Source organism: Sarcophilus harrisii, chromosome 4 (assembly GCF_902635505.1).
Source record: "Sarcophilus harrisii chromosome 4, mSarHar1.11, whole genome shotgun sequence".
Taxonomy (NCBI): Eukaryota; Metazoa; Chordata; class Mammalia; order Dasyuromorphia; family Dasyuridae; genus Sarcophilus; species Sarcophilus harrisii.
This window is the reverse complement of record NC_045429.1, coordinates 2,182,128-2,199,700: the sequence shown is the minus strand read 5'-3', so window position 1 is coordinate 2,199,700 and position 17,573 is coordinate 2,182,128. Positions and strand designations below refer to the sequence as shown.

Genomic DNA, 17,573 nt, shown 5'->3' with positions numbered 1-17,573 from the left:
ATAACCCTCCCAAAGCCGAAAAGGAGCCTCTCGGCGCGGGGACGCCCTGCGCGGGAGGGTCATCCGCATCTGCGCATGCGCCTTGGCCTTTCTGAGCAGGCAGCGGCGGGGACAGCTCCAAAAGCGGGTCCTTGGGGCGGGGCCTCCTACGCCGGCAGTGCGTCGGGGGCCTGCGTGCGCATTGACGCACGCCCCGAGTGACTTGAGCCGCGAGCGGCCGTTCTCGTCCTTTCCTTCCGGACTTCGCCATGGTGAGTATCTACTCCGCCGGGTTCCCAAGGCCGGCGACCGTTCAGGGGCCCTCCGGAGTTAGATGCGCCGCTCCGGCCTCCCCGGTCCCCTCCGGCCTCTGGTCCCCCCGGCCTCCGGTCCCCCCGGGCTCCGGCCTCCCCTGGCTCCGGTCCCCTCCGGCCTCCTGCCGGCCCGGCCTCCTGGTCTCCGACCCTCCCTGGCTCCGGCCTCCGCTCTGGCTCCTGGCTCTCCCCTGGGCTCCGGCCTCCCCGGGCTCTGTCCCCCGGCCTCGGTCTCCGGCCGGCCTCCCTGGCTCTGCCCCCGGTCCGGCCTCCTGGCTGGCCTCCGGTCTCCGGCCTCCCCTGGCTCCGGCCTCCCGGGCTCCGGCCTCCCTGGCCTCGGCCCCTCCGGTCCCTGCCGGCCTCCCTGGCTCCGTGCCCTCTCCGGCCTCCCGGCCTCCTGGCTCCGGCCCCCCCCGGGCTCCGGCCTCCCCTGGCTCCGGCTCCTCCGAAGGCCTCTGCGAGGCGGCCGGCTCCTGTCTCCGGCCCCGGGAGCTCCGTCCTCACCGGGCTCCGGTCTCCCTGGAAGGGACCCTGGCAGGAGAGGACGTGGTGCTGGGCTTCCTGACGCGTCCCACACGCAGCCTGCTGGAGAAGCCGCGGCCTACATCTGCCTACGGCGCGCTTTGACGACTCTGAAATGCGTCCGCCGGGGAGGAGAAGGGAGGCGCTGGTGCTGGGGCCCGACGCGCCGTGACACGTCTGTGGCATGGAGATAGCTGACGCCTGCGCTGATGCCTCCTCCGGGAGTTCTGACGGCGAGACCCGCAAGGCGACTGACGCTGGCGTTAACGAGGACCGCCACTGGGAGGAGGCGCGGAGCTCTGGCCGAGTTGTGGGACAAGTGAGGTCGCGGGCGCCTGCGTGCCCGTGAGTCGCGCACGCGATAGCTGAGCTCCGAGCGCCCTGATGCTCCGTCCAGGAGTACTGATGTCCTAGACCGGCATGAGCGGCATCTACTGGGGCGACGGGATGGACCGATGGGCGCTACGCAGACCGCCACGGAGGATCGCGCGGCCTGTCGAGTTGTCCTGCCAGCACGAAGTGGGGCATCAGCGCCAGCCTGGGCCACGACCCCCACCCTGGTAGGCAACGCTGAGGCCGTCCAGGTGCGCGCGGGAGGCGCGGGGCGACTGGGCCCCCGTTCCAGGAGTACTGCATGTCCGAGTACCTGAAGGCATGAGCTGATGCATAACTCACTTGGCTCTAGATACTGTGATGGACCTAGAACGGGCAGCTGCACCTGCACTGACCGGGCGTATTGAGGCTCTAACCCTGGGTGTGTCATGCAAGGCCTGCTTAGCATCGAGTAGGGGAAAGCATCAGCGAGCTGAGCCACGACCCCACCTGCTGTACACGCTGAGCGCCGTCCAGGTGCGCGCGGGGAGGGGGGAGGGGGCGGGGGGGGGCGCCCCCTTCAAGGCCGGTGATGTGACGGCATGTATTACCTGAAGGCCGAGCTGATGCATAACTCACTTAGCTCTAGAATTACTCTGAGGCCTAGAACGGGGCCGCCCCCTCGCCCTGGGCCGGGCGGCTATTGGGCTCTAACCCTGGGGTGGGAATATGGGGAAATGGCGGACTTGAGCAAATACAAGAGTAGGGGAAAAGCAGACGCATTCAGAAAGGGCCTGCTTAAGTTCTGGGAAGTTGCACAGTCGCAGAGTTACGGAGGTCATTGACTTAAAACTTAGTAATTACTGCATCTTTTATTTTGCAGATTCTTACTCTTTATGATAGTCTTAATGTTATTGATGTAAATAAAGTTGTTGAATATGTACAAAGTCTGCAGAAAGAAGATGGGTCCTTTGCTGGAGACATCTGGGGTAATGCCTTTTATCTCAGTTTAGCCATAATGACCAGACTTGCACCATCAAAATAGGTTTTAAGTGCTAGTAGAGGGTTCAGTAGGTTTTATAATAAAGAGGGAAAAAATGTACTCCGTGCTAGGCTGGTTTTTTTTTTTAAACTCACTTTTTAGGAGCTGATTTGGCAAGATGTGTCCATGTATCTGTGGGACATTTAAAAAATATTAAACCTTTTAAGTTTGCCATCTTTTCAGGTCCCACTAAGCAGCTGGAGATATGTCTGCTGGAAGTTCCAGCATGCACTGTAGTAATTAAATTTCAGCATACGTGAGCACTGGATCAGAGGGGGCAAGTCTAGGATGATAAGGTAGGTAAATTTCCCCCCTGATAATTTGGTGGCTTTGTAAAGTTTTTTTGGTATTTATAAAAACAATCTGCACTGGAAAGGAGGGAGTAAAAAAAATAAAAGAACTTTACAAACTTGCTGAATATTTGAAGATTAAGAGTGAGAAGACAGCATCTTACCTCCTATATAAGTATTTTCTCACAGTGCAGGCTATGCTATATAGTTATGTAGCTATATAGGAAAGAGATTGACTGGATATACCAGCTGCTTGATGGGATGTGAAAAATCCAATTTGGTTTGGTTTTTATAAGAAGGGGGGGAGTTAACATTCCTGTGCTTCCTGAATCTAGTTTTGCTCTTATTTAGCTTTGGGACTAGGCAGTCTGCTTCCCCTGAACTCCCACCTTTGTGAGGATCAAATAGGATCATATGGTGATATCTAGCATTTGCTGCTCTAGGGGCACCAGATTGTCCTTTTCAGCTTTGCTAACTGGAGGAATGATGTAGCTATATGTTAAATGGGCAGGATCACAGATCTTGATATAATGGGATCCACAAGTATTTCCTGGGCTGTTTATAATCATGGGGTCTTTTTTTTCCTCAGGTGAGATCGATACAAGATTTTCCTTCTGTGCTGTGGCAACATTAGCACTTTTGGTGAGTTTTACATATTTTTGTTTAAATTCATCTCTTTCTTTGGAATGTCATTTTAAAAAACCACTTTGTTTTTTAGGGAAAGCTAGATGCCATCAATATTGAAAAGGCAATAGAATTTGTTTTATCCTGTATGAACTTTGATGGCGGATTTGGGTGCAGGCCAGGTTCCGAGTCCCATGCTGGGCAGGTAGGTGATCAAAACTTACACTTGATATTTAACACTCGAGCAGTTATTAGAATGTTGACCCAGTCCTCCAAGTGACATGATCACAAGTTCAGTGGCACATTTTATTTTTGTATATATTTAGTTAGCTAACTTTAAATATAGCTACATATTTATCTATTTTCATCCATTTTTCTGGAATTGACTACCACTCACTACGTGGCTTATAGTTCCCACTATTCCTTAGAAACCTGAAGTCTGGTTGTGCGTTTCATTTTGGGAAATTAGAAACTAGTTGCCACTTTGTTTTTTCACTTCACTCATATTTTTATAGAATGCAAATCACTTTAATCATGTGGTTATAGAGTGCAAATAAATAAACATTCCCTGAGTATATTCTCTTAAACATGTAAAAATACATTTATGTGGAGGAACAAAAGGAATTTATGGTGAATGGTCACCACTGGAGTTCCTAGGACTCATTTTTCCAATATCGTCTTTAATTTAGCAATAATCCTATTCTATGGAAGTCAAAGTTTATATATTTGAACCTTTATGTCTGTAATTTTAGATCTATTGTTGCACAGGATTTCTGGCTATTACTAGCCAGTTGCATCAAATAAATTCTGATTTGCTTGGCTGGTGGCTTTGCGAACGCCAATTACCATCAGGTGGACTCAATGGACGACCAGAAAAGGTAATTGTTCATATTTTCTTCAAGATATTTTCCCTTGGCCTTTCTTTGTGACATTAGCTGGTTTTCTAAAAGCCAGATTTATGTACCAAAAAGGATATTTTGTTATCCTTTCTAAAAACCCAGTAGTTGGACCAGGCAGTGAGGCCTGATTTTTTGGGGGGGGGGGGGCAGGTGATCTGAGCCTTGGCTGCTAGTTAAGCTCTTAATAAGCACTGTGGAGTCCCCCAGAACTGAGGGGCATCTTCATAGTGTTTGAGGGATCTTTTTCATTCCCTTACCCAAATTCTTGGCCTGTCCTGAGCAGCATTCTCATCTGTGCAACAAATGTCTTTTCCCTCCCTTAGTTACCAGATGTATGTTATTCCTGGTGGGTCTTGGCTTCCTTGAAAATAATTGGAAGGCTTCACTGGATTGACCGGGACAAATTGCGTTGTTTCATTTTGGCTTGTCAAGATGAGGAGACTGGAGGATTTGCAGACAGACCAGGAGATATGGCAAGTTGTTAAATTATGGTTTTTGTGTGGAAATTCTCAAAGGCAGTGATGGGGTTTTTGTTTATTGCCAAGTTGTTTACTATGTGACTATAAGCCCCCTCTGGCAGTTAAACAATGTGAGGAGGAAGCCGATAGCATACTAGATTTATTGGAAAAATTTATTTCCCTATATGGCTATTCACAAGTTTCAAACATGGAAAACACGAAATAATTTCTGTTGTCTTGTTATAGCATGCTGTTGGGCAGAAACCACTTGTTAAGAAAGGCTGTGAGGGCTATAAGAAATGTACTCTCTTGATAAGATATAAGAAATGTATTCTCTTGATGGCCAACTGTTCCTCAATCGATAGTAATTTTAGCATGTAATAAAGCTTATTTAAATTTGCATATTTAGGATTATTAGTTTATACCAAAATAATTTTGTTTAATTAAATGTATTGATTTCCTTCATTCCCCAGAGGGTTTTTTTTTTTTTGTTAAGTTTTGCCAATAAAAAGTGCACCTTTATTTCATTTCTCATTTTACTTGTGGCCATATTTTTCTTAAATACCATCTTTAATGCTAGATAGGTATTAAGGACCATTCAACTTTTGTTGTAATGTGTCAGGATTGTCATTACTAACCTTGCTTTCTTTTCCAAATAGGTGGACCCTTTTCATACTTTATTTGGAATTGCTGGACTTTCTCTGTTAGGAGATGAACAAATCAAGCCAGTCAATCCGGTGTTTTGCATGCCCGAGGAAGCACTTCGAAGAATTAATGTTCAGCCAGAACTAGTGAACTAGAATAGCAAGTCTCTGCTTTTTTTCAAATGCGCATATGCATTGTACATTGTCAAATTAGTTTTATTAAATTATATAGTTATATTTATGTTATATATATATTGTAAAAAAACTGTATCCTAAAACTTGGCTTCAAATAATTCACTGTAATGCTGTCAGATTTTTAGTGCAATAGTTTAATGGTACTTGAAACATGTAATGAGTCATTTCAAGAAGCAGGAAAAACACTAGCATACTTAGTGTGGTAGTATTAATGCATGTGATGCCTAAGGAAATTAGTGCTTTAAGTATTAGTATTTTTGATGTGTGAAGAATGAATAAATGTCATTTGTATTTACTGAGCTCTTAAAAGTCAAATGAAAAAGCTCTTATGAAGGCTTTAGAAGTCTTGTCATTCTTGTATACTTGATGTAAGGGCTTGTAGGACTGATTGGTTTCTTAGACTTGTTTCCTGTAAATGTGTTAGAAAAAGTTGTGCACTTATCCACCTATATTGATCCCATACTTTGTACACACCTCAAAACCGTGTCCAAACTGTGATAAATTATTTTAATGAGTTCATTTGTAGATTTCAGACTGGCATGCAAAAGTAATGAGAATAAAAGGAGTCTATTCTGAGGAGATTTGGGGCCCCCTAGTTTTCTCGATACTCGGTGTAACGGTGCTCCGGTGGGAGCTGGGGATAGATTTGTCTGGCTGGAGGCGATTCAGATTCAGGTTGTTTCTAGGCTGAGCCGGCTTGTAGAAGTACCTCAATGCAAGTGCCAACAATGCAAGAAAGTTGGGAATTTGAGTGCGGGGTCGCTGTAGCTCTTGGGTAAAATAGGACTGGGAAGAACTGGTCGGTCGTTTTACTGAGGGAATGGTGGGAGTCCCATTGAGAGTGTGGGGGGTCCTTTATTAAAAGGCAAATACGGGTTTGGGGTCACGAGGGCAGGAACGAGCTGCCAGAAATCGAAATGGGGAAAGGTCAAGGATGATTTAGGAACTTGCCAGAATGAGCGGCGGAAGAGTGCGACAAACCACGAGGCTCCGCACAAGCAAAGTGCATGCTGAGCATTTCCAGGTTGGGAAAGCGAGCAACGCGGCACATTCTCTCCCGTCATCCGTTCCCCCTCCTCCATCACACGCAGGCCAGGGTCGCGGCCCTAAATTACCGGGCTCGGCCTTTGGGCCCTTCCCAGCTCGCAGCTCTGGACCTGCCTGCACTCCCGAGGCCTCCGGGGCACGTGTCTCCCGCACTGCAGGCCGGCCGGCCGCCCCCTCCCCCACCGAGCTCGCTCCCGAGGCCTCCGGGGGCGGGCACGTGCCCCCTCCCCCACCGAGCTCGCTCCCGAGGCCTCCGGGGCACGAGGCTGGCCGGCCCATTGCTGGGAGTTTCCGTCCCGGGCTGACGCCGAGTCTGTTAACTTTGGGTCCCCCAGTGTCCCTAAGGTAACCCTCCCTCCCTCCTTTCTTTCCCCATCACTTGTTCTCAGACGTTCTGTATCTCGTTCACTTTCCAGAGCTTTCTGGCTCTCCCAGGCACCATCGGCTTCCCTCGGGCCGTTTCCCAGGAGCTCGTGCGGGGCCGGGCTGCCGCCCGCCAGTAGGGGGCGTGCCGAGCTCGGCGCCCATCGGGCTCCCTCTCTCGCGCCTGGGGGCCGCCCGCATAATTACCGGAAGCTCCACCTGCACATGACCGAGGCTTCCCTAAACCCAGGAGCCACTTCCGCCCCAACGGGGCGCTGGATCCAAGGGCTGCTGGGAGGGGGCGGAGCTCCGTCGCCGGGCGCTCTGAGCCTGCGCTCTGCGTTTCTGGAATCCGAGGGGCGGAGGGAGCCCTCAGGGTGACGCGTCAGCGCGGGGCGCGGCTTCCGTGAGGAGAATGTCTAGGCCCTGGGCCCGGCCCCCCTCGCACTCGCGGCCGGGGAACTTCCTCACGCCCGCGAGAAGCGCCCGGCCGCCGGGCCCCCGCTGCAGATCGGAGCCCCGGCCGCCGCCGGTCTGGGGCTCCGCCCAGCGCGCCCTGGCCTTCCCCGCCGGCTGCGGCTCCTGGTCGGGGCCCGGGCCCGGGTCCGGGCCCGGCGGCAGCAGCAGCCCCGTGTCGGGGCCCGGGCCCGGCGGCAGCAGCCCGGTGTCAGTGTTGGGGCCCGCGCGCTGGAGCAGCCCCGTGTCAGGGCCGGGGCCCGCGCGCTGGAGCAGCCCCGTGTCAGGGCCGGGGCCCGGGCCCGGCGGCAGCAGCAGCCCCGTGTCGGGGCCCTTGCGCTGGAGCAGCAGCAGCCCCAGCCCGCGGGGCGGCGCCCCTGGGAGAGAGCGAGGTGGGGCGGCCCCTCCCTCCTGCAGGGCTTCGGGGTGGGGGAGGTGTGAGGGGGACCCGGGATTCTCCCCGCTGCAGCAGCAGCCGCGCCCTCGTCTGTGTGATCCCCCTCACATTGTCCCACCACGAGACAATAAGCTCCTGCTGACTGACTCCTCTCCCCTCCTGGGGAGCTCTCCGCTGTTTAAAAAAATCCCCCAAACCAGCTAATCAAACCCTGGCTCTCGGAGAGTTCGCCCCCACAGAGGGTCTGGCCCCGCAGGGGCGTCCGGGAAGTCAGACATGCCTCTTATACACTTTTGTCTTTTAAAAGTCACCATAGTTTTTTAAATGATCGCCACGACTTCCCTCGGCTTCTCCCCTCCCGCTCCGAGAGCGTTTCCAAGGAACTCTAGGGCCAAAGAGGAAAAAGCGGATCTAAGTTAGCAGTAGAGGGAAACGTGCCGCGCGGCCACGTGCCCTGTGGGAGGATCCTGCACCTCGGCCAAGAGCTGGCAGGGAGATCTCGGATTTCCTCTATAAGCTGCAGCGTCTGTTTTAAAAGGGTTCTTTCCGTTTGCCTTGCTGTCATCATGCATGTGTGCTCTTGGTGGTGCTTACTTCCCTCTGAGTCACTCCGTGTCTTTGCCTTCGGGCAAATTACCCCCTTCCTTACACTCCATGTCCGGCCGTTAACTCACCAAAGGGACTTTTTTCTCCTGCACCCTTGACTTCATTGGGCGAAGGGAGACAGTTGACCTTGTTCCTCAGGGGCTTCAGTTTCTTGCCCAGTATTTCACAAACAGGTTCCTTTTGGCAACGTCCTTATCCCCACGTTACACACTCGAAGCCGGATAAGTCTGGGGAAGCTCCATGGGATGTCTGGAATACAGGCCCCAGGAGGACGACGGGGGTCTCCACTAGCGGTCGGGGTGCAGATGGCATTCCCTGGGCCTCCGAGCGGGCAACAGCCAGCTACGGCCGTTCTTCCTCCCTGAGACTGGGACGGCGGCTCTTGGGGCTCGGGAGAGCCAGACGCTTCTTCCTCCTCCTCATGAGGAGCCTCAGCTTTATTTTGGGGAAGCTCTCAGATGTGACAAGTCTTGCCTCCATCTTAGATTCACACTCTCCCTTTGGAAGCCTTGCTTTTGCTTTTCCTTTTGCTTTTCTGCAAGTCTGTTCTTGGAGTCCACTTTTTCTTCCCGGAGGTAGATTAGCCCACACATAGAACACAGATAATAGTCATTCTGTTGGTCAGAAATACCCACACGGGCTACTCCAGGCGCAATTTCTCCTCTTCCCCGCAACAGTTGGATTTTTATCCCTGTATTTTGAGCTGTTGGGGGTACAGTTGTGCTGTGCCACTTGTTTTGAAAATGTGATTTTGTTGCCGCGAAATTGATACATCAAAGAACATTTTGAGCATGAAACAATTGTGCTTCGCTCAATACATGATGTCAGCTCGTAAGCTGCCCCTGTTCTTTCTGAGGTCGTCTTCCACGGGCAAAGTGCCCCATGGACAGTGCCTTCTGTGCAATGGGAGCTGTGGAGAGAAGGGGCTTCCAGGAGCCCCCTCCCCCAGTGACACCTGCCCCAAACCCAAGAGACTTTCCAGTTGGGGGGAGAAACCAAGCAGGGACCTGAGGTTGCAGACTCTGCCACAAATGATTGTGCTACTTATGTATGTATTTCTTAGCCACTTAATGTATAAAATGTAACACTTTTTTATTAGAGTCCTGACTCGCACGTCACTGACAAAGGTTTTGGGAATTTCACCTCGCCTCCACTTTTCCCATAAGCCCAATGATTTTTCTTGGATGATTCTGCCTTGCACAGTGCTAGGCATGTGTCCAGTGATAGCAGACATGACTATTTACCACTGAACCCTAAGTACCCTGGTTCCATCTTTTACAGATAATAACCGTCCCTTAATAACTCGGCAACCTTGAGCAAAGCCTTTAGTTTTCCCAACTCCACAGTCACCTCTAGCCTTCTAGCAGCCTCCTGTCTCTTTCACCAGCTTGCTCCCCGCAACCATTCACTCTTATTAACTCACTTTCCTCCCTATACTTTCTACCTTACCCTACCTTACCTTGCCAGCTCTCTTATCCTCCTTGAGTTTACTTCTTCAGGTGCTATTCCTTAATTTTTCTTGATCCTGCAGTAGAATCTGGTCCGGTATATGGGCCTAGGGATTTTTGTTAATTTTCCTTCAGTTCTCCAAAAAGGAGAAATTTCTCTAGGTTGGAAAGAGAGGGGGCAAGTGTCTGAGAGTTCTGCTGGAGATGATGAGATAGAGTAAGAAAGGTTCCCTTTTCTCCTTGTCTGAACCTGGAGTAGAGGAGGTAGTAGTCAGGAGTTGAAGAAGGGGATCTCCACCAGTGATGAAAAGGGCAGTTCTCAAGTAGGAGGCCTACAAGGATTTTTTTTTTTATCTTGATAAGCTCATTTTTAGGGAGTGTGCCTTCTATTTTTAGACTCTTCAGAGTTCAGCACTCAGAAACTCTTTTTTCTGACTCGAGATTTTTTATGAGCTTTAGAAAAAGCTGATGAAATGATATCTAAGTCTAGGATGAAAGCTGTGTGATCAGGTTGGCAATATCAGAAAGCTGTTTTAAACTTGACGGATCAAATTGTGCTGAAAGTGACTTATCCAATAGAATTAATTACAATTAATTCCATTATTTAGTAGCCAGCAATTGGAATTCTTCCTTTTAGAGGCACCTACATGGCAAAGTCAATAAAACACTGGGCCTAAAGTCAGAAAGTCCTGAGTTCAGATCCAGCCTCAGATACTTACTAGACGTGTGACTCTATTCTTCCCTCTGTTTTCTTAGCTGTGAAAGGGGATAGTAATATTAGCACATACTTTCCATGGTGGTAGTGAAAATAAAGTAAGATTTTTAAATGTGCTTTGCAAACCTTAAAATGCTACATAAATGTTAGTTTTTATCTCATTTGATTACAGTACATAATGTATCGCTATTTAAATTCAACATGACTAACTGATTTTAACATATGAATTTAAGTTTTTTAAAGCTGTTTGTTCACATTTTATTTTTCCTACTTAGATTCATACTTTGGGGACAAAAGTTCTTTTGCAGAAAATACAAGTGCATTTAATTTTACATCTGTTGCAAGTTCATCTTCGGCAAGAGATGGCAGTTTTGCTCAAACAATAAAGACGCCGTTAGCTTTTGGCAATCCTCCCAGATCGGGCTACAGAAGTAAGACACCTCAAATGGGACATTCAGGTAAAAAGCATAGAATATGAAACTGTTCCATTAGCATGTTGGCTTTTATTTCTAAGTAAATGGTAATTGTGGTTGAATGTTTGATGTGTTTCAGAGTATTAAAGTAGGAAATGGGAATCAATAGATCTTTCTTCAGGGACTGTCCAGAGTCAGGATGTTTGCTTTTGCTGCTACTGCTCACTGTGTATGAGGGGTCCCAGAAAAGGGAGAGAAGATGGCCACATTTAGTTTTAACCTAATTCCTGTTAAGCTCATTCCCAGGGGAAAGCTGGAGAGGAACACATTGGAGACCTCAGATGGAATGTCCCTTCTACACCTCTTAGGGCAGGGACTTTGCCCTGCTGGGCCTTTGTCTGCTCCTCTGGATCATCTCCTGGTCCCTCACAGCTCCAGATTCTGTGATTTGGAGATTGGGGGGGGGGGCTTTTTTGCCAAAATTTGAGATAAGAGCTGGCCATTCCATGGTGTTCCCTAAGCTGCTCTAGGAAAAATTGGGGGGACCCCCACAACCTTCCAAGCCCAGAGTTTCCAAAGCTCCTTTCTTCATGTCAGCAAGGAAGCCCACAAGGAGGCCCTGCTTGGCTGCTGCCTTTGTTTTGGGGGGTGGAGGAAGCAAGTTCCAAAGCAGCCAACTACTCAGGCTCCCAGTGATATCCATTTGGGGACAAATGTCATGCTGCAGACACGAGAACTTTTTGCCTCCTCAGAGGACTCCGACTCATTCTTGTCGTGGAAAATGTAAGAGAACCACATGTGCCGAGTGAGGGCCTGGCTGCCACTGGAAAATGGGGCCGCTTCACATCGGGCAGACTCCATCTCTGTGCAGATGTTAAATAATCAGAGTCACTCATAATTGTGGAAGTGAAAATGCCCCTGTGGGCACAAGGCGACCCATGGTCCTGCAGGGAAATCTCAAGTGAAGGGAAGCAGCAAGCATTTAGGGAGCACCTCCCCTGGGCTGGGGCCTGTGGGCTCTGCGGGCACAGCAGGCACAGAGAAAAGAGCCTTTACCAGAGAGCATCTGCACATCCAGTGATTCCCAGCACCCCATGCTGTGGGGGCCATGGCCTTAGCAGAGAAGGCCAAAGCCTCTGGGGGAGTCTGTGCGGCAAGATTCCCCCCCCCCCCCCCCCCCCAGCACTTATATTTCTGGTGTGAGGCTCAACCTGCCAAGACTGAAAATCTGGGAAGAGTGGAGGAGGCAGAGCTTGAAGTTCCCATGAAAGGGCTTCCACTTGATCCTGAGCTCACCCAGAGTCCCTGGGGCTCCAGGGGCTGGGTCCAGGCTGTCCCCCCTGCAGCCCCTGGAGCCTGAGTAATGAAGGCTGGGCAGTAATGGGGAGGGGGCAGAGGTGTGAGCCACAAGTAACTGACCAAAGAGCACATATGAGGAGGGGAGACTGGGGGAGGATACCAAGGCAAGGAGCCTCTAGTCAGTCCCCATGCACTTATTTATTTATAATTTGTTTTTTCTTTTTCCATTTTATTTATTTATATTTTCCCATTGTATTAATTAATTAATTTGTTTTTATAGCTTTTTATTTACAAGATATATGCATGGGTAATTTTTCAGCATTGACAATTGCCAAACCTGTTCCAATTTTTCCCTCCTTCCCCCCATCCCCTCCCCCAGATCGCAGGTAGACCCATACATGTTAAATATGTTAAAGTATATATTAAATGAAATATATGTATACATATCCATACAGTTATTTTGCTGCACAAGAAAAATCAAATTTAGAAATAAGTTAAAAATAACCTCATGAAGGAAATCAAAAATGTAAGAGGAAAAAACAGAGGGATTGGAAATGCTATGTAGTGGTTCACACATTTCCCACAGTTCTTTCGCTGGGTGTAGCTGGTTCTCTTCATTGTTGAACAAATGGAACTGATTTGGTTCGTCTCATTGTTGAAGACGGCCACGTCCATCAGAATCCATCCTCATATAGTATTGTTGTTGAAGTGTATAATGATCTCCTGGCCCTGCCCATTTTACTCAGCATCCGTCTGTATAAGTCTCTCCAGGCCTTTCTGAAATCCTCCTGCTGGTCATTTCTTACAGAAAAATAATATTTCATAATATTCATATACCACAATTTATTCAGACATTCTCCAATTGATGGGCATCCATTCCGTTTCCATTTTCTGGCCACTACAAAGAGGGCTGCCACAAATTGTTAGGCACATACAGGTCTCTTTCCCTTCTTTAAGATCTCTCCCCATGCACTTATTAACTGCTTCCTGTGTGCCTTGCACAGTGCTAACTACCAAAAATGGCAACGGGGGGCCCTGTCCTCAAGGCATTTGCCTTCTGAGAGGGCAGCGAGTATGCGGGCATTGGGAAGCCTGGCACTGGAAGTGTGCCATTGTTGGGAGGGGCGGCTGTGAGATTTCCTGGATAATCTGCTGTTTTTATTGCCACAAGCACTCTTTTCATTCAAAAGGTGATTTTGTCAAAAAGAAGAAATGGTAATTTATCAGAATTTGCTGTTCCCTGTAGCTACCGATGCCAGCATTTAAAAATGTTGGAAAATGAGCGGAAGAAAAGAAATGGCAAAGTGATGAAGATACCACCTGTACCATGGGGCGATTTAGAAATGGGGGAAATGGAAACGATCAAAGTGGCATTTGGTTTGAAAAAGTAGGGAGTTAATTAAGCACCATGTAATCAGAGAATGATCAGTTCTTGTAAAAAGCAGGGTTGTCCGCTAGAAATCATTTAAAATGTTAGAGTACTTTGAGTCGTGTCTTTATGTAATTCGCTGAGCATTGATTAGCCCTGCTTGCTCTGGCCTGGGACCTGTGCTCAATACAAAGAGGGGCAAACTTGTGGCTCCTTCCCTCAAGGAGTTCCCAGCACATTTCAGTGGGAGAAGGGGCGGGCACAAAGCTGGGCACACCCGGTGCCTGCCTTTTGGAAGACGTGGGGGAGGGCACCAGCATGGGCCTCCTGCACAGGGGGAAGTTGGGCCTTCTAAGGGAAGCCGAGGTACCTGGAAGCAGACTGGAGCTGGGAGGCTTCCAGACAAGGGGAACCGGTGAGGGGCCCCTAGTCCAGAGGAGTTGGCTGGGACCTAGAGGGTTCTGGCTCGATTAGGCAGCTGGGGCGGGGGCCTGGAGCTTCCCAAGTCCTAAAGGGTCGTGGCCCAAGCTCAAGACACCCCATGGGCTGGTACCAAGAGGGTAGCTGTGGGAGGAGAGAGAAGGGCACACAAGAGAGATGGCATTGAAGCCTACTCTGAAGCTGGCTGAGACCTTAGGAAAGCAGGCAGCGTGCCTGGCCAGCTCCCCAGGCCTGCTCAGCCTAGCCCTCCCCCTCAAACATGGGGCACCCCAAGGAGCTCCCTGCTCTCCGTCCTCTCAGGGGGGCCTCCTGGCCTCCCCAGCCCCACGGGCCAGGGCCAGCGCTGTCTCCTGCCATCTGTGACTGTGAAGATTCACTTGTCCTCCACAGCCAGAGGTCTGGGGACTGGTGAGAAAGCTAAAAGGTTCCTGTTCTGAATTTCTTGGCCTTCCCCAGCCACGTCGTCTTCCGCAGTCTCCGCTCATGCCGGGGCCTCCGCCATCGTGGCCCTCGTGGAAGGGAGGGGCCTTGCCAGGGGCGAGATCGGGATAGCGAGCATCGAGGAGAGAAGTCCTCAGCTGGTCCTGTCCCAGTTTTCTGACAGCACGACCTACACCAAGGTAAGGGCTGAGATCACCTGGCTCTGGGTATGCTCTATGGGAACACGATGGAGTTGTTGGTGAGCGCTGGCTTATCTTGTTAAAATTCCAATTTTGGTTCAGAATTTGATTTCCTTGTTGGGAAATCTGTCCCCAGTTGGAGAGCAACAGTTCCCAGCTCAGCTGTTGTTACTGTCAAGCTCGGGCCCCAGGACTCCTTTGGGAGCTGTAGACCCTCAGCAGGCCTGGGAGGCCTCGGGAGGGAGCCTTTCTGAGATCCGTGTGTACAGACACTGAGGGTCACAAAGTCGGTCTGCTAGTCAGTCAGCACCCAGGGCCTGCCATGTGCTTAGCACTCAGGACACAACAAGGGACAAGAGACGGTGCCTGTCCCCAAGGAACCCCCGTCTAATGGGGGCAACACGCCGACAGATCCAGCTCTGTACAGGGTGAATCAGAGGTAATGGAGTGAGGGAAGGGCCGAAGTCCTCCTGAGGGAGGGGAGACTTAAGGATTCAAGGAGTCAGAGCAGAAGAGGGAGAAGACTTAAAGAAGGGAGGTGGGGGACAGCCAGAGGAGATGCCCAGAGCTCAGGGAGCAGCCAGGAGGCAAGTGCCCTTGGGTACAAGAGCAGCTGCTGGGGAGTCTGGGGCCAGAAATGCGGAAAGATGGCGAGGTTCAGAGACGAGGGCGGGGAACACAAGCAGCAACTTGGCTGGACTCAGGGTTACATGGATGGGTCAGGACACTTAAAAGTAACCCCCACTCATGGACCTGCCCTAGGGAACAACTCATGCTCATGGCTCTGTCCTAGGGAATGACCCACTCTCATGGATCTACCCTAGGGAACAACCCATGCTCATGGACCTGTCTTAGGGAATGGCCCACACTATGGACCTTTCCTAGGCAGTGATCCATTTCTGGGGTAACCCATTGACTTGGCCATCATAAAAATGTCCAAGGCTGGATCTTCCGCTCCCAGGCCAGTGTGATTGTGCCCTCCAGGCCTCTGATTTATTAAAAATAGAATCCTGAAATCAGAATTGGGCTCAGGTTTGAAAATTTCCAAATTGCTTTGGAGTGTGTTTCTGCAATTTCATAGCATTGGTTAAAATTCCGCACTTGGGTTGCTCACTATGGAGTTGAGTGGCTCAGGGAATGGAGGGCTGGCCCAGTGGTCAGGAAGGCCCAAATGAGAACTTTGATCTGAGACTCATGAACTCTGGGTCCCAGACAAATCAATCTGAGGCACCCTTGCTTTCCTCGCCTACAAAATGGGGATTAAAATGAGGGCTTTCCACACAGCATGGTTAGGATCGAATGCACAGAGCACTGGGTGTTGGCCCCTGAAATAACCTCCCCTCACATTTGTTGAAGGATCTGGCTCTCCTGACTGGGAAGCTCAGGCCACACTTGGAGAGTCAAGGAAATGGGGAGAAGCAAGACAACAAATACACCTCCCAAAAAGTTGCAGATGCTTTATTCTGATTCACTTTGGGGGTCTTCCCTTTCCCACCTTCCTTTATTCCTATCCACCTAACCACCAAGAACACATATATAAAATGCCTATTGTGTGCTGGAGGGCTGGAGATAAAAACCAAGGAAATAGTCACAGGCATGGGAGCCAGTCCTTAGGGCCAACCTGGCTCGCCAACATGAAGCCGGGGCAGAGCCTTGGGACCAGAGACAAAGCTGGGACTGCCCACCCTTGGGAAGAGGGAGAGTCCTAGGATATGTCTCAGCTGCCAGGCCGTGGGGTCAAGGGCAAAGGAGATGGTCTTTGAGGGCACTTTCCAGGATAGAATTCTACTAGTTTCTGACATCTTTGGATGGAAGTGAGGACTTTGTGGTTGACCTCTGAGTCTGTAGTAGCTGTGATGGCTAAAGGGGCCTGGATGCAGGCCCTCTCCAGATTTACTAGTAGAGTACAATGGCCCTGGGACTAAGGGGGGACCCTCCTGTGGTGAATGCAGGAGCCCACTGAGGCAATTTGGAGGGTAGTATCTAATTCCAAATGATGCATTTGGGGTTTAGGACCAAATGTTGGGGCTCGGTCATATGAAGAAATCACAATGGCCATTCTCTTTGGGAAAAGGCCGGCTTTTTTAGGAGAGGTTACTAACAAAATGAAGAAATATGATAGACTCCAGAAATGGCAAATAGGAAATGGAGTTGGGAGAGTGTATGTTAGCAAGAAAGGGATTCTGGAAAAGACTGGTTCCCTAGTGAAACTCACAGTCAGGCAGGAGACAGGGAATACCCCCTGAGGGGATGTTTAACACCTTAAAAGAATCCAGCTCTGAGGTGGGAAAATGAGAAGAGACCCTGGAATGCTGGGGTGGGCAGCAGCCCCAAGAAAGTCAGCAAAGCTGGCAGAAGCCATGGGCAGATTTGTAGGGGAAGTTCCCCCTAACATTTGGCACAAATTGGGTTTCTGACTGGATATAGAAGGGGGAATTACCCATACTCCCCAGAAGTTCTGCTGGTCCCCACCAAGGCCCTTCCCTGTTTGCTTGTCAAGCCCATCTGGTAGCTCAGGCCCTCGTCACCATTCAGGGGACCTCCAACTCCTTTGCTTGCCCAGACTAGGAGAGGGTAAGGCCGATGACCTGCCCCAGGGCACCTCCTTCCTGATGTAATGGAGGACCACCAGTGGCGCATCCCATCTCATGCTGGTCCATCTCTCTGTTTCTCCCTTTTTTTCCTCCTTAAAGATACCTTTCTCTCCTACAAGTTAGATAATGCTTATTCTCTGGTGAGCTATACTCAGTTTTGGAGAGTAAATTATTCTTAGTTTGTAAACCTAACCTATTCCAAGATCTTTTTTTCTTTAAAGTAGTAATTGCCAAATCTTATTTGATCCTAACTCTAGTTCCTCGATTCTTTGTATTTTTTTTCCCCTGTTTGATTGTATTCAGTATTTTTTCTTTGACTTGGAAGCTCTAGATTTTGGAGTGTTTTCAATTTAGAGTTTCATTCATGAATTGATGGGAGAGTCTTTATATTTCTACTTTGTACTCTGTTTCTGCCATATCTGGGAAGTTTTCTTTTATGGGTCTTAAAATGATGATGTTTAGGTTTTTTGTTTGTTTGTGGCTTCCAGAGCAGTGGCAAGGCGGTGGCCAGGGAGTTTGGTCTCTG

The 17,573-nt window shown here is 49.9% G+C and overlaps 2 protein-coding genes and 1 non-coding gene across 3 annotated transcripts in view; all 3 read left to right on the top strand.

The window, feature by feature from the left end:
- The first annotated feature begins 999 nt into the window (after window positions 1-999).
- RABGGTB (Rab geranylgeranyltransferase subunit beta) lies at window positions 1,000-5,860 on the top strand. The gene is made up of 9 exons (XM_031967766.1): window positions 1,000-1,156; window positions 1,241-1,365; window positions 1,632-1,664; window positions 2,011-2,116; window positions 3,049-3,101; window positions 3,178-3,288; window positions 3,836-3,961; window positions 4,306-4,455; window positions 5,100-5,860. The coding sequence occupies exons 1-9, from the start codon at window positions 1,000-1,002 to the stop codon at window positions 5,238-5,240; spliced, it is 1,002 nt and encodes a 333-aa protein (XP_031823626.1). The 3' UTR covers window positions 5,241-5,860.
- On the top strand, window positions 1,712-1,793 carry LOC111720922. Its single transcript, XR_002770350.1, has one exon. It is a non-coding gene; the product is annotated as a small nucleolar RNA SNORD45 (small nucleolar RNA).
- A 1,101-nt stretch (window positions 5,861-6,961) lies between the features above and the next one.
- MSH4 (mutS homolog 4) overlaps window positions 6,962-17,573 on the top strand; it is a 64,114-nt gene continuing 53,502 nt past the window's right edge. The window contains exons 1-3 of the mRNA XM_031968861.1: window positions 6,962-7,537; window positions 10,587-10,769; window positions 14,290-14,453. Coding sequence (XP_031824721.1) covers window positions 7,105-7,537; window positions 10,587-10,769; window positions 14,290-14,453 — 780 coding nt within the window. The 5' untranslated portion in view covers window positions 6,962-7,104. The remainder of the gene's footprint in view (window positions 7,538-10,586; window positions 10,770-14,289; window positions 14,454-17,573) is intronic.

Coding starts and splice junctions, on each gene's coding strand:
- RABGGTB (XM_031967766.1), top strand. CDS start 1,000: ATGGAGATAGCTGACGCCTGCGCTGATGCCTCCTCCGGGAGTTCTGAC. Junction 1,157..1,240: donor GAGGTCGCGGGCGCCTGCGT/GCCCGTGAGTCG, acceptor GACCGGCATGAG/CGGCATCTACTGGGGCGACG. Junction 2,117..3,048: donor CTTTGCTGGAGACATCTGGG/GTAATGCCTTTT, acceptor TTTTTTCCTCAG/GTGAGATCGATACAAGATTT.